Below are 16,698 nucleotides of genomic sequence, written 5' to 3' on the forward strand. Positions count from 1 at the left end.
GGAAAACATTTTCATGACACAAAGTTCGATGCTAGAGCATTGCTCAAGCCCAGACTGAATGAGTTGTAATACCCAAATCAGTCTGTAGAACTGACAGAAAAGCGATAATGTATTAATTCTCCACAGGTTTGATTTGCAACAAATGTGAGAAAATATGGCACTCTGTCAGCATGTAACAAGAACGGCTTGATTGTAAAAAAAAAAACAGACGAAAAAAACAACCCAACATCAAAGTTACTAAACAAATATTTACAGAAATTAAATTGTGTTTGAGTCACTGAGACCAGAACTGGCAGAAGTCTGTCGTTTTCATCAGAGACCTGAAGGTGAACCTGTACAAGGTATTCACCAATCAACTCATTCTACCCCACAGCTACATGCTTGCTACAAATCCCTTAGACCAGCACTACATGAGATCACTGCAGAAAAAACAGGGTGGTTCACAAAAACAGTGAAAATCGATAGAGAATTGTTGAATTAATTGGTTAACAAAGCTTCATTTTCATGCTTTTGGAATCTGTGAATGGTTCAGTTTAGAATGCCAAATATACAAAGCAAGAATCAACGAAATAAGAACAGTGAATTTGTACAAGAAAACTCGTACCTGGTGCACAAGGGAAGTAATAACGGTAACAAGTTAACTTGTACCTGGAGTAAAATGAGTTAATTTAAGCATCCCAATCTTGCTTTCAGGGGGGATGGGAGCAGTGAAATACAAATGTTTTGACTAATCATCTGTTTCCAAACCACACAATGCAGAAATGATGTTAAAAAAAAAAAAGTACATAAACCAGACACCTATCTTATAATAATTCACAATATTGCCATGTAAACTTGATTTCTTTTTCAGATCTTATTAAGTGACAGGCAAATTTCCACCTCTAAATAGGGATAAAAAATAAATGACAAAAACTATCATCCATCATCTGTCACCCTGAGTGGACTGATTTTGTAAAAATAAAAAAAATTCAGTAAAAATACCTTGATAACAATACTGTCCCCCCTCCCCTCCCCATTTCTCCATGCCGCTATGCAGTTTGGCACTTCAGTAACTTAGAGAACCAATCTTCTTATCACCCCAACAGAGGTGACCACCGGAAGAAGCAACAAGGAAAGAGGGGGCATCAAAAAAGACTGATGCTGAAATCAATGCAGTAGCAGAAGACTGTAACAACAAAGTTCTTACGGCCGTGGCCATGAGCTGAATGTGTGTGAAGAGAAGTCTGAATTCAGATGTGTTTTCTGAAGTTTATCACAATGCACATTTTGAACAGTTAATTCATTTGTTCTCTCTCTCTGTTCTTTTTCTTTCTTTCTTTTTTTGTTAGATTTTTTTTTTTTCATTTCATTTTAGAGATTACAAAATTTTATCTATCTCTGAATGTATTTTGTAATCAGCATAAAAAAACACACCCCAAAACACTATAATGCACACATCAGAATGGTATGATCACTTACAATTAGCTTATTCAAAACCCAAATAACAGACAGGCAAAAGAGACTGATTTCAAGGCAAGGAAGATGATTCCACAATACTGCCATTCAGAAGCAGAAAAAGCTGAAAAGCTGTAGAATGTGAAATACCCTGCCACAGATTCTGCAAGTAAAAGTGTTTGGTTTTTTTTCCTTTAAATTTTAATTCATTGTATTTCTTCACATTATCAAGTGCAGCATGATTTGAAAATTTTGAATGTTGTGTCACATTTTTTTTCTGACATGCTGTCAAGTAGTATACGTTAGTTTACATCTTAAATGCACAGCTTCAGAAAACAATTGCAATACCATATTTCTTGTCTTGATGATGTCATGAGTATAGACTGGGTACCAAAGATTGTAGAGGTGTTCACAACTTTGTATCATGCACAATCACTTCACGAATCCAATGACAAAATGTAAGCATTAAAAAATACTCATGCACAAGCAAACTCATTTACATGTCAGGGTAATCTTGATATGCAAACAAGCATGTATGCTTATGTCATCTGTTTTCACTTTCCCTTCTGAATATCGAGGGGGCATATTTGTCGTTCCCCCTCTGACAGGAAGATCTGGAAGGCTTTGCGGAGCAGGTAGGCGCCCATACTCTGTCGCCGTGCTGTGGGCCAGGTGGAAGCAACTCCGTAATAGTCTCCCCTCTTTACGTTGGTCAGCCGACCCAAACCTTTGATTGGGGGTGGGGGGGAACAGCAAATAATTCAATAAGTTGTTACAAAAATTTGTTTCATTTACCATAAGACGATGTAAGAATGTTATTGTAATGCAAAATGGACAACACATGGCGCAGATTAGAGACTGCAGGTTTGAACTCCATCACACATTCCAAAATAACTATGGGATACTGGGGCCTTGCTGGATCCCACCAAGCACTGTGTCAGCTGTGAACTTGAGTGGAAAGAGTGAAATCACTCAGCTGAGTGTTGTCAACATATTCAAATCTTCTGGTTGCCATCTGAACACAGTTTGAAAGGAAGCTAAGAATACAATTCAAAGAGCACACAGTTCTGTTTAGTAGTCTCAATACACACAACAACAACAACAACAAAAAAGAAGAAAAAAAAGAGATCTCAACAGCATCACCCTTACTATCCTCAATAGTGATGACAAAACTGTTTTGTGGAGTTGTGAAAAAAACATTGAAAAATCATCTCAAATGGTGTTACCTGGATTGTTGGTGATAATGAAGATGATGATGAAATGTAAATCATAATAAGACTAATACTGTTAGTAATAATAATAAAATGAAATAACAAAAACCTCACAAAAACCCGCAAACAAAACACACAACCAGAGAAACATAACAAAACCACCCACTGTTTCACTGCAGAGTACGACCAGCGCACCAACGTACCTACCTATAGCATCCACCATGCAGGCCTCCCTGGTGTAGGCCTCCACAGGGATGACGTTCTGGAAGCAGTGCAGGGACACCACCCCCAGGCCTGCTGCCCACACCTCCAGGATCACCTGCACCTTCTGGCTCACCTGCACCACACAACATCTCCATGAGTCTCACCTGCACCACACAACATCTCCATGAGTCTCACCTGCACCACACATCATCTCCATCATTCTCACCTGCACCACACATCATCTCCATCATTCTCACCTGCACCACACAACATCTCCATCAGTCTCACCTGCACCACACAACATCTCCACCATTCTCACCTGCACCACACAACATCTCCATCAGTCTCACCTGCACCACACAACATCTCCATCAGTCTCACCTGCACCACACAACATCTCCACCATTCTCACCTGCACCACACATCTCCATCAGTCTCACCTGCACCACACAACATCATTCTCACCTGCACCACATAACATCTCCACCATTCTCACCTGCACCACACAACATCTCCATCATTCTCACCTGCACCACACATCTCCATCAGTCTCACCTGCACCACACAATATCTCAATCAGTCTCACCTGCACCACACAACATCTCCACCATTCTCACCTGCACCGCACAACATCTCCATCAGTCTCACCTGCACCACACAACATCTCCACCATTCTCACCTGCACCACACAACATCTCCATCAGTCTCACCTGCACCACACAACATCTCCACCATTCTCACCTGCACCACACAACATCTCCATCATTCTCACCTGCACCACACAACATCTCCATCAGTCTCACCTGCACCACACAACATCTCCACCATTCTCACCTGCACCACACATCTCCATCAGTCTCACCTGCACCACACAACATCATCATTCTCACCTGCACCACATAACATCTCCACCATTCTCACCTGCACCACACAACATCTCCATCATTCTCACCTGCACCACACAACATCTCCATCATTCTCACCTGCACCACACAACATCTCCACCATTCTCACCTGCACCACACAACATCTCCATCAGTCTCACCTGCACCACACAACATCTCCATCAGTCTCACCTGCACCACATAACATCTCCACCATTCTCACCTGCACCACATAACATCTCACCATTCTCACCTGCACCACACAACATCTCCACCATTCTCACCTGCACCACATAACATCTCACCATTCTCACCTGCACCACACAACATCTCACCATTCTCACCTGCACCACACATCTCCACCATTCTCACCTGCACCACACATCTCCACCATTCTCACCTGCACCACACAACATCTCCACCATTCTCACCTGCACCACATAACATCTCCACCATTCTCACCTGCACCACACAACATCTCCATCAGTCTCACCTGCACCACATAACATCTCCACCATTCTCACCTGCACCACACATCTCCATCAGACTCACCTGCACCACATAACATCTCCACCATTCTCACCTGCACTGCACCACACATCTCCATCAGACTCTCCTAAATCACACAACACCTCCATCAGTCTCACCTGCACCACACCATAATCAATCACACTGGTAAGCAGTACAGTGTGCAAACTCTAGGCCTTTCCCCGCTTGCTTTGTGCACAGGATATGTCTCCAAATACCAAGCTTGGAAATTCTGTCCAGCCTTAGAACTGACTTACGTGAAAACCCAGTCAGAATCTACATTGTGTTGTTTGTGTAATGTAAAATGCCACAGAATCTACATCGTATTGTTCTTTGTGTAATGTATTATGTATGTCATAGAATCCACATCATTTTCTGTTGTTTGTGTAATGCCATAGAATCTACATCATATTGTTCTTTGTGTACAATATAATGTCACAGAATCTACTGCATTTTATGTTCTATAAGCAATGTAAAAGTTATGTCATACAATCTACAACATATTCTATTCTTTGTGTAATGTCCAATGTCAGAGAATCCACAGCATACTCCGTTCATTGAGTAACACATAATGTCACAGAATCTACAGCATATTGTGTTGTTTGTGTGACGTATAGTGTCATCTGAAGAAACAGATGATCTACCACAATTATGTTGATAATGCATCTTTGCCATTAGACCTTCAAGATTTGTGTTCTCAATACTTTTCAGTCTAACCTTTTGTTTGGGAGATTTCTGCTGTGAAATGGCCTCATACAGGTGGCAGTAAGGACGGGATCGCTTGCCTTTCCCAATGTAGAAGACAGCCGATAAGAAGATCTTGAAGGCATCCAAGTCACCTTGAGTAAATAACAGGAACTAAATGAAATTTGGTTATATAAACACTTCCTGAAAATAAATGTTCTCTGGCATTTGAACAATAACATGCACTTATTTAATACCACATAAAGAATACAGATGTTTACCAAAAGTTTGTATTTCATGCAAGACTTCTCACCCCTCATATCATCCTCTGACATACACAACGCTAAATTTCCTTTGGTACAAAATTATGGAAGAAAAAAGTTGCACAACGTGCCACAAGTTTCTATTATAGTATCAACAACACAAAATTCTCATTGTTAACACATATTTCAACATGTCCTTTGTGTGCATGACTGTATAATAGCATCAACATAAATAGTTAAAATTACTGTCAATGAGATTCATCATTCTTAAATCTTTTTCTTTTCTAGATCTTTTTACTGAACCCCCCTTTAGAAAATCACTGCATGCCTTCTGACCTTGTAATTACAATGTGTGAGGAAGGTCAGTGATTATAATGGTGATGAAGAATCAGAATGAAGAAAGAACACAACAGGTTTTCATTTGAAAGAGGAAAGACCATCAAAAGGTGAAGAAAACCAAACCAAATGAAAGAAGAAAAAAATAGAAGAAAGTTTGAAAATAACAGATTTGACATGAACTATTTCACAGTTATGACAACAAAGGCATGTGTATTTGTGACTTTGTTCAGTCAGCATTCAAATAAAGTTCAATCAGCATTCAAAATCAAGTCCATCTCTTCCAAACAATTTTCCACTCTGCTCATTCAATTTATAATCCTAAATTCAACCAAGTTTAAAAAGATGAAATGTTATTCCTGTAGAGGAAATAAATGTAGTCAGAGAAGTATGATGTGAACATCTGATGATTCAACCTTTATATATATATATATATATATATATATATATATATATATATATATATATTATATATATATATATATATATATATATATATATATATATATATATATATTATATATTATATATATATATATATATATATATATATATATATATATATATATAATATTATTATTCAATCAACATTAGTACATACGATGATTCAGTCTACATGTCAACCTACACTGGTATCATGATGATTCAACCAACACATGATTCAAACTACATATGATGATTCCATCTACGTATGATGATTCCATCTGCATATAATCCAACCTACATATGGTGATTCATGCTACATATGATGATTCACCTACATATGATGATCCACCTACATATGCTAATTTCACTTACTTGTGATGATTCTACCTATATATGATAATTCAGCTTGCATATGATTCAACCTACATGTGATGATTCCACAGGTCTACATATAATTCAACCTACATAATAAATTTATGATGATTCCATCTACATATGATAATTCAACCTACATATGATAACCTAAACATGATTCCACCAACATATAATTCAACCTATGCATGATGATTCAACCTAAATTAGTACATGTGATTCAACCTATATATGATGATCCAACCTACATATGATGATCCAGTCTACATCAGTAAATATGATTCAACCTGCATATGATTCGACCTACTATTACTATATATGATGGTTCAACCTATATATGATGAATAAACCTACATATCATTATTCAACTCACAAATTATGACTCAGCCCAAACTTTTTTTTTTTTTTTTTTGCTGCTCCATCATCTGCACCGTTTCAGTGGCATTACTCCCACGCCGCTCATTTAGATTCCCCCATACACGGCCACACCTGGGTTCGTCCGTTGTAGTTCCAGCGTCGGCAGTCCACAGGGAACCATCGATGTTAGGTCGCCAGGAGGCCACACACCAGAGGAGACCCTGCACTGCTGCTGAGTCACTTCGGTGGTGTTCAGTGGTGCCTGTTCTGTTTTAACGTACTTAGGACACCACCTACTAAGCCCCCTACTAACGACAATAATGGCTTAGTCACGGAGCCAGACTGAGTGAGCGTCCCTCCCAGAGTGGACTCAGCCCAAACTTACTCAAGGACTTGGCTCGGAGAGGCAGATTCTTCGTGACCCTTGGGTCCAGGAGCAGGTAGTTGAAGCACGACTTGATGGTGCCTTCACGCCATGCACGGCCGTCTGGTGTCTGAAACGGAGCCACCATGGACAACTCTGCTTTGGCCAGATCCTCCACGTCCACCGACCCAGACAACAGTCGATTCAGTTCTGAGGAGTAGCCTGCAACATGTACCATGGGGATCAGAGAAAGATCTATACAGCAGCTGGTTCAGTTCAGTACAGTAGCCTGCAAACTGTACCACAAAAATCAAAGAAAGATCGATACAGCAGACAGTTCAATTCTGATGAGTAGCCTGCAAAATGAACTACGAAAATAAGGAAAAGATAGAACTTTACAAGTGTAGTGTTATCGGTGGTTTATAAGGCTATTTTACCAGAAAAATTAGTTCCAATCTATTTCTTTCCCTTAGCTGAACAAACTCATGAAATGCAAAGCTGGCTTTTTTTCCCCCCTGAAAGTGTTAATTTTTGTTTCAAAAGAAAACTGAAACTGTATCATGTCAGGTACTGTAAGTTTTACCCCCACCCCCTACCAAAAAAAACCAGCAAAACAGCACCACTTTGAAACGTTAAAGAAGCTTCTTTCTTCTAAAATACATCAAATTATACTTTTCCATGAATATTAAAACACATTCTGAACCATTCAATGAGTATAAGCACAACAAAAGCTCAATTTAACAGTGTGGTAATCAAAACAATTATACAATCACACAGACTAGTACTGATGATTCACAAATCCATATTTCAAACCATAATCCACAGTATAAATGTATCAATGTGACCACAAAACGTATTGTGTTGTTAAAAAAACAACTGACCTGGCTGTGAGGAGGTCAAGCCCAAGCGTCGCTTTCCATTGTGTAGATCGGCCAAAAGCTGCAGGTAGGTCTGTCGAGTAGATTGTATCACTGGACCTGGATCTTCTCCAAATGCTTTCAAACTCTGGTAGATGGCCAGGTTGGACAGAGAGGCCAGTTCAGGGGAAATGGCAGCATGGTCAGAGCTGACAGGGGAATCTGCCTGGTTGGAGTCCTCTGTCTGCTGGGAATCGGCGTCCAGGCTCTTGGTGTTTGTTTTCTTCCCGCCGCTCTCTGCTATCTTCTGGGGTTTGTCTCCTTTGTTTTGTTTCTCTTTTGTGTTCTTTTCATTTTCCTGGTCTACTTGCCTATTTCCGTCATCATTTTCTTTGTCTTCCTGCCTATTTCCATCATCGTTTTCCTTGTCTCCTTGCCTTCTTCCATCACCACTGTCCTCTTGACAGTCGTCACTTGTGCTGCTGCACTCCTCACCACAGCCGTTACTGTCACTCCCTTTCAGAGTTTCCTGGGAACGCATTGTCTGGCCAGCAGTGATATCAAAAGAAGAGGATGAACTGGAAGAAACATCGCCACTATTGATACTGAAATCAGTCCAGTCATAACTGACTGTTGCATCCGTGTCCAGACCACCTTCAGTTTCCAATGAAGGACGGCCGCTGCTGCCACTGAAATCTGATGGAATGTGGCGCTCAATCAGAGCAATGCCGTTTTCTTTGTCACGATAGATATACTCTTGGACTGAAGATGCAACACTCATGAGGCTTTCATCCGATACTCTTTTTGACGCTCTATTTCTTCTTTGTTTTGCATCCTGCGGCTTTGATGGTAATGTAGCAGTTGGGACACTTTGCAGCCATCTGGACACATTGCTGGAATGCAGGGAATGCAGCTGATTGTTGGTTTGCTGACCAGGTGCTGTTGCCATGAAACTTCCATCTGATGTCAGTAGGTCGCTGTCATCGAGCAAAAGGCCAGATGGTGGAAGCCAGGATTTGTGGTGAGAAACCAAGGATTGATGGTGACCCTTCAACATTGTCACACCTCTCTGTCCTGCAGTGTCTGTTTGTCCTGGATCACTTTTGTCCTTTCCTATGCTTCTTTGTCCTGCAGTGTCTGTTTCTTTGGGGTCCACCTTTTCCTTTCCATGGGAGTCTCTGATGAGGTAGCTGGCCTGAGTATGTCCTTTCCTTTTCGTAGAACTGCTGTGGTTGTGTTGGTTTCCACCCGCCTCAGACACAGTGAAGCCCAGACTCTGCATCTGGAAGTGCAGTTCTGTGTCTCTGTCAGGAGTACAAAATGAGGCCTTTTCTTGCTCCTTCACACCAGCTTCAACAGTTCTTGTTGACTGTTTTCTGTTGTCAGGAGGCAGATTATCCGAATGCTGCTGTGATTTTCGCCTGTGTGACCTGTGCTCTGATTTTGCATCAACAGCGGTGTCTTGAAGTGAAGCTTCTTCGCAGGTCTGAAAACTGTCACAGGATGACTCGGAGACATCAGCCAAAACTTCTTGTCTGGACGCTTCCCTTCTTGTCATCATTTCTCCTTCATCAGTCAATTTCCTTCCTGCCCTCACCTGACCTTCACCTTCCTCAGTGAAGTTCCATGTTGGCCTCCCCTGACCTTCACCTTTCTCAGTGAAGTTCCTTCTTGGCCACCCCTGACCTTCACAATCTGCAGGCTCATGATGTGGCAGTGTGGACAGGTCTAATACGCATTTTCTTCCCCCCAGATTGGATGATACAATTTTGCAGCCATCTTCAAACGGCAGATTCTTTGTGTCCTCCCCTCTGCTGAACTTGTACCCGTCAAAGTCAAATGGTCTTTCCGAGCCTTTCTCTCCATTCTCTTTGTCTGGCATCTGCCTCATGGTGGCACCAGCAGTCTTTTTACCATGCAGCAATGGTGAAGTATGCTCCTGCTGTTTTGATCCCAAGAATTTTGGTTCACATCTAAGAATGTCTGCTCCCAGTTTCTGCTCAGTTGTGCATTTTTCACAGAACCCACTGTCAACAGAAACAGCACTGCAAGAACCAGCAACAGGAATGTCTTTTTTGCAAATGCCAGAAATTGTAGTGAACTCCGTTTTTTCCCGCTTTGGGCTGGACAGTGTGAATGGAAAGTGAGCACCCCGACGAAACATGCTGGGTGAGGGACAGGAGTGCTCACACTGAACATGCAGGATGGTGACAGGGGACCTGTTACCAGATCCACAAACGGAAGACCTCTCAGAGGGTGGGTGGGTTGTCTGCTTTCTAAGTGACTTGCTCACAGCAGAAAGAAGGTGCCCTTCGTTAGGACGACCTTGTCTACTGAGATCACTCGGTGAACGATGCAAACCATGGTGTGACGAGGGGACAGGTGGATCGTTCCTGTGGAAAAGAGGTGACCTGCAGACATCAGAGCAGCACAGAGTCTGCTGGGATGATGCACAGTGGTGGGATGTTTCACCATGACATGGTGGTGTATGATGTTCTGACTGAAGTGGCCTTCTTTCAGACGAGTGAAAGGATCTCTGTGTATATTGGAGTTCGTCACTTGGTCGAGAACGTGGTTGTTTCTGGGGTGCATGTCTGTGGTGCCCGCTATCTCTGGGAAGAAAATGCTGGGGCTTTTGGCACAGTGATGAATACTGTTCTCTCCTTCCCAGATGACGCTCTGCTGTGTTTGGTGAACGTGGCTGCTTTTGTGCATGGAAAGAGCAAGAACATGGTGAAGATCTGAACGGATCAGAGACAGGGGGTGAGTGATCAACCACTCTCTGATAATCAGGTTCTTTACACATGGATATGTTTCCCTGCCAAGACTTTGGACCCTTACAGCATGGCGAAGACAGTGCATGGGTTGAGACAATGCCAGCTGTGTTTTCACCAACATGGCTTGCTGACTGTGGAGACATGGACTCAAAGTAGTAGTGGCTGCAGTACTTGGAGACATTATCCGCCGATCTGTTTTGATCATGTCGTCCTGTGCCTCTGTCTGACACTCGAAGGTCTTCACCCAAGCCAGGAAAATACCTTTGTTTCATTTTCTTTTCTAGGTCTCTGGCATAGACAGCCTGCGAGTCACGACATTCAGGCAATCCTGGGCAGTCCAGATGATGCTGGTCACAGAACACTGGGGTCTTCTGACGTGCACCCAAATCCGACTGTTTGGCCGGATTATGACTGCAGCAGTGGTTGCTGCGACAACGACAGCTGCTTTGTCCTTCAGAAACAGCCAGGTCCATTTCACTGGTATCTGAATCAACCAGGTGGGGAAGGAGAGTGCATGTGTCATCAGCAACAAGAGTTCTGTCCCCTCCTCCTCGATTCCTGTCCTGTTTAGTCCCTATATAGGGACAGTCTGGCGAGGTCACGTCCAGACAGGCACCCTTCCCATCATTCAAAAGCCGGCTCAGACGGCGTGACAAGGCATCAGAGTACTGGTCAGACAGATTGGCAGGGTCTTCATCATCGGAAGAGAAATGTGGTAGGTAGTGAGGAGACTGGATGTGGCAGCCGTGGGGCGAAGGGCTGTCTCTGTCTGATCCACAAGCAACACCACCCTGCGAAGGGTCAAGCAGTTCGGCTGAAAGAAAAAAAAAAAAAAAAAAAAAAAAAAAAAAAAAAGGAAAATAATGTCTTCCATTCATGTGTCACAAATATTTAACACAGCCCTCACAGAGTTCAAAGTCAATGAAATATTCATACCCTTTGGTTATTTGGAAAAATTCAAGTCAGATGATGTTTTTGATATGATTATTGAACTTGCAAAGTTTTTCATATATAAATGTAAAATGAATAAATGCATACCATTTTTTAATCCTTTTTTTTTTTAATATTAAAAAACAACATATCATACTGAAAGGTATATTGCTGTAATCAATTCGGATTATAACAAATTTACCAATAGTTGGTTCTTCTATACACCACTGATTGATGATGTGCATGTGTGACATGGCTAAAAACTATCTTATCTGAACCTATAATATTCTTGTATAATACAGCTGAATACAAAACATAGTACACACGGTGTACTTCCTTTTGTTCGTGAAAAAATGTAAAACATCTCTTTTTTTCTTTCTTCCTTTCTTTTGTTTCCTTCCTAGTGCTAATCATCTTGTTCCCATGTGCAGATGTGTTACATGAGCTTGCGTGTGTATATGTACATGTATGTATCTATGCTATCGTAAGTTTATGTGACTTCATGTATGTCTTGATTTAGTTTATGTACACAAGCATCCAACTGCAAAAGAAAAAAAACCCACCAGCTTTGTACATTATATCAGAACAAATGAATGATAATATGGTGTAATATCATCAACAAGAAGACCTCTTGTGACACTATGTTGAAACTGTAAAACCAAAGATGGAATAAATTTTTTATATCATTTTTTTTAATTAAAGCAGCTGTTTGGCAATCATTCATCTTATGTATCAAAACTGAGGGAACTGGAAAAGCATAATTAATATCTCATTTGTGGTTTGCCATCTGTAAGAATTATTCACATACAAAAAACAAAACAAACACAAAAAAACGTAAACTATAATGAACTTGTAAAGTCTGAGATTTCTGTATAATGCTTTGTTTGATTAACTAGCACACAAAACTTATCTCGCTCTTACAAACTGTGATTTCTTTTTCTTCTTTTTTTTTGTGTACATTTTTGTTGATTACGGATGTGTTGGTATTTCATTTGAAATCTTAAGTTGTGCTGTTAAAACTAATTCTAAAAAATCATGAAGACAAAAATGAGTTAAAACCACTGAAAATGTTAAACTCAATATAATTTCCCAGTACAAATGACACTTTTTTTAATTCAGATTCTTCTGTCTTTATGATATGAAATAAACAGTATAAATCTAAATCATTCTTTCTTCTGTTAAAGAAAGCAATCTTCCAGTGACATGAACTCACAAGTTATATATGCAAGTCAAGATCGACTTGAATAAGAAGATAGCAACAGCATTAGTCATCAATAACCTGAATTAGAGGAAGAAAAATTGGAGGGACAGCAGGGGAATCTCCTATCAAAAAAATATCATTTACTTACACATATAAATATCAATTTTCCTCCTACACATGGACACTAAATGCTCAAATATCTGAAATTTTTAATACATTTCTCATACTCAGCCACTCGAGTTCAATATAGTAAAAGGTGTTTTTTTAGAAAATGGGGGAGAAAAGACCACAGCAACTAAACTTGAATGCGTTTCAAGAACAGACTGCTGTGAAGTAACAATGCTGATTTTTAACACCAAGAAATTATTCCTCAATGACATTCAAACCTCCAGTGTAGTATGTACACTTACAGGTATACATTTGACCTTCCTCTTCATCACCGACAGTAACCAGCATGGTGTAGTACTTGAGGAAGTCCACACAGGCTGCATGTCTTTCACTTTTCGCCACATCCACTGCTCTCTGTCCTTCCTGCCGTCAAACACACCACACCGCTGTCTTTTCGTCTCTTCTCTTTCTTTTGTTTTTAATGGATACAGGTCTAAGTATTATTGTACTGTATTGTATTACAATAAATTTCTCTGTGTGAAATTCAGGCTGCTTTCCCTTGGGACAACATGTCACTACAGTGCAGCGTCACCTATGTTGGTTTTTTTTTCTTATTTCTGCTTGCATCTTGTTTGTTTTCCTATCAAAGTGGCTTTTTCTACAGATTTTTGCCAAGGACAAAGCTTTTGTTGCACTGGGTTTTAACTTCTTTTACCCGCAATAAGTGCATGTTACACATGGGACCTTGGTTTATTGTCTCATTCAAATGACCACTTCTAAAGATCAAGTGGAGGGAGAAAATACTGCTAGTGTAGGATTCAATCCCATGCACTCAGTTTCTCTCACTCAGTTCTTTGGCAGATGCGTTATACTAGGCCACCCCACTACTGGTGTCACTGAAAAATTATATTACAGTACTGTCAGTTCTTACATGTGTGGCTCTGTTATCTGTTGGTGGTTTTTCATCACTCAAAACTCCTTACATACTGTTGGTAGATGGTGGGAGAGGGTGGAGGTGGAACAATAATGGGCATTGTTGAGAAAGGGAAGTTAAAATGCAAATACCTAAATTATCATTACATATACAAACACAAACTTCCAAAGTTTCAAAGACAAAGACATACACCCACACCCATTCTCACACAACAATGTCTGCATAATATTACATGATCCATGAGGTTGGGATCAGCTCCATTGTGCAGCAAGAGTCGCAGCGTGTCCCTGTCTCCCCAAGCAGCTGCTACATGTAGAGGTGTGGATCCATCCACTGACCTGTACACGTGATTGTACTGCATACAATGCAATTAACATCTATAACATATTCACCTACTTCAAAAAATACCTCCACAGTGACTACCTAAATCTGCCATCTGATCCCTCCAACTGCTTTGTCAATAGAATTCAATCAGAAAAGTGGGGGCTATGTCTAGACAAAGCTGATTTAAAAAATTCAGCAATCGATGTACAGCCAAGTGCATGTACTGGAAAAGCCAAACTTGCCATACTTTGTAATATATATGTATCACAGACTTCACCACACTAAATTTCTCCTACTCAGATAATCAAGTTAGTCTGATTCTGCCATGAAACTAAAAGCAAAACACTCAAAATTCCACAGCTGTTGTGGTCTGCACTTCAGTTAAGGTCAATCTCTGTTCTGCTTTATCAAATTGTAACTTTTGACACATTCAGCAAGTAATGTGTCAACAATTTCCTTTTTAAAAGATGATTAAGTATTCTTTATCTTGATTAATATCTTGTAAACTGTATTGTCTTGACTTCACACAGTTTTCTCTGAAAATGCTCCTGTTCCTTGTCCATTGTACCTGATATTAGGATCACCACAGTAAGTCAGCATGAGTCTGACAGCATCCACCCCAATGCCAGCAGCAATGTGCATGGCAGTCGCTCCATCCCCGCTCAGCGCGTTGGGGTTTGCACCTTTTTCCAAACATTCTGCAGCACCCCTGAAACAATCATATCCCCTTGTTAGGTTATTTTAATAATTACTTTACACCCTGAATGTGAAGGAATGGCAATTTTTCCATAATGCTTATCACATCTTCATATGTACATTTTCCTGCCAGACCTTTAAACAACCAATGTTACTATACCATCCATTTTGTTGATTACAGTCGGTACAAATTCTTCAAACTACACAAATCTGCAACATTTCTCAAAGCTGTTTATATACAAAACACTTCTATCTGAAAAAAAAAGTTCTAAATCCACTAATACTGTAATAGTAAATTTGCAAGATGCCAATCAAATGAAGATTACAGGAGCAAAACTTATCCATTTCTCCTTAAGGAGTAACTGAATGTGCACATACATGCACTCATGGACAATGAGTATGGAACAGTTAAATCAGCTCACTTTAGCCCAAATGAAATACCATGTTGAAAAAAAAAAGAAAAAAAAAGGAGAAAATATACACAATAAGTCTATGACATAGTTTATAAACTTGAATCCTAACTGATAATAAAGTAACTTTAAAATTCTTGTAGCAACCAAATGTTGCCCCCAAAATAATGTAATGGTTTGTGCAATATATAGTTCCGATATGCAATGAACACAAATGATTAAGGAAAATTCAGACTGATTCATAAACCAGTTTACGAAATATGTTTGTATATTATCATGTACATTAATTCATAACATACATTTTTCTTCTTTTTTTTCATAAATTTTCAATGTATACTATACTTTTTTTTCTATAACTTGTTAAACATTTTCACTTATTCACTAATTCAGTTATTGAATATTTGTGTTTATTTTCATCACTATTATCATTTTATTTCATTACATGTAATGATGTATTGAGCCAAGATTATGTAATTGTTTCTTTGGTTTACTGCTTCAATTGACCCCAGTATGTTGTGCATACATATATCATTGTATGCATACAAATCTTTGTCTTTATCAGTTTCAGTGACAGAGGCCTCATTTTGTGATGCATAGTACAATGTATATGTATATTGTTTTTTTACAGTGGCATTGGCCATAGATTTCTGACATAAAAAAACTCATCTTCAGTGGAAAAGTATCAGCTAGTTTGAATTTGGCATGTCTCCCACTGTTCCTTTTTCAGTTTTTGTCATCACAAACATTTAAAATAAAAAATGTTAACTCAATCCAAGGATTTTTTCCCAGACTGATTCCCCCTCTTTAACCGATATTATAAGCTATTATGCAGGCTATAGTTTCGGTTCATTTTAGGGCGCTTCTGAAATACGTATGTTGCTATCACTTGCGGTCTGGATCTTTACTGAACACTGCGGCGTTGTAAATGTGCACTGGTTGCCATGCCGATGCTGTGTGATGGTAAAGGAATTTTCACCATTTGTGATAAAACAACTTAGAATATGGGTATGCTTCCTTTTTTTATATAACAAGTTTGCTTGCGATTATGCCCAAGTTTGCATACTGTGATAATCTTATTCACGCTAAATCATTCTCTAAAAGTTTATATAGTTAAATGCAAACACTAAGCCAGCTTTCCCTTGCGGCAAGGGAAACAATTCGACCATAAATCAGAACAGAATATTGTTTTCCAAACTGTTTCCGATTATTTGCAATAAAATTATGTTTGATTTTGAATTTTTCCGGCTCTTACGTTAAATCCTCTGCTGCAACACTGTCGATCAACTTTGCTGTCAACATAATTTTATTCTGTTCCTGAAATGCGCACAGGTTGCAGTTTGAAGAGCGCGCAACAATTGGTCATGTGACTGTGGTACATTTGCCTTTTTTACCGAAGAA

General features: G+C 39.8%; 1 protein-coding gene across 1 annotated transcript; it reads right to left on the bottom strand.

The window, feature by feature from the left end:
• Window positions 1-1,052: 1,052 nt before the first annotated feature.
• Window positions 1,053-16,642, bottom strand: LOC143282294 (uncharacterized). The gene is made up of 10 exons (XM_076587893.1): window positions 16,553-16,642; window positions 14,763-14,903; window positions 14,103-14,208; window positions 13,239-13,359; window positions 10,959-11,511; window positions 7,945-10,139; window positions 7,085-7,285; window positions 4,979-5,100; window positions 2,853-2,982; window positions 1,053-2,161 (listed from the first exon to the last, which is right to left on the bottom strand). The coding sequence occupies exons 1-10, from the start codon at window positions 16,597-16,599 to the stop codon at window positions 1,989-1,991; spliced, it is 3,789 nt and encodes a 1,262-aa protein (XP_076444008.1). The 5' UTR covers window positions 16,600-16,642; the 3' UTR covers window positions 1,053-1,988.
• Between the last annotated feature and the right edge of the window lie 56 nt (window positions 16,643-16,698).

Source organism: Babylonia areolata, chromosome 5 (genome assembly GCF_041734735.1).
Source record: "Babylonia areolata isolate BAREFJ2019XMU chromosome 5, ASM4173473v1, whole genome shotgun sequence".
Taxonomy (NCBI): Eukaryota; Metazoa; Mollusca; class Gastropoda; order Neogastropoda; family Buccinidae; genus Babylonia; species Babylonia areolata.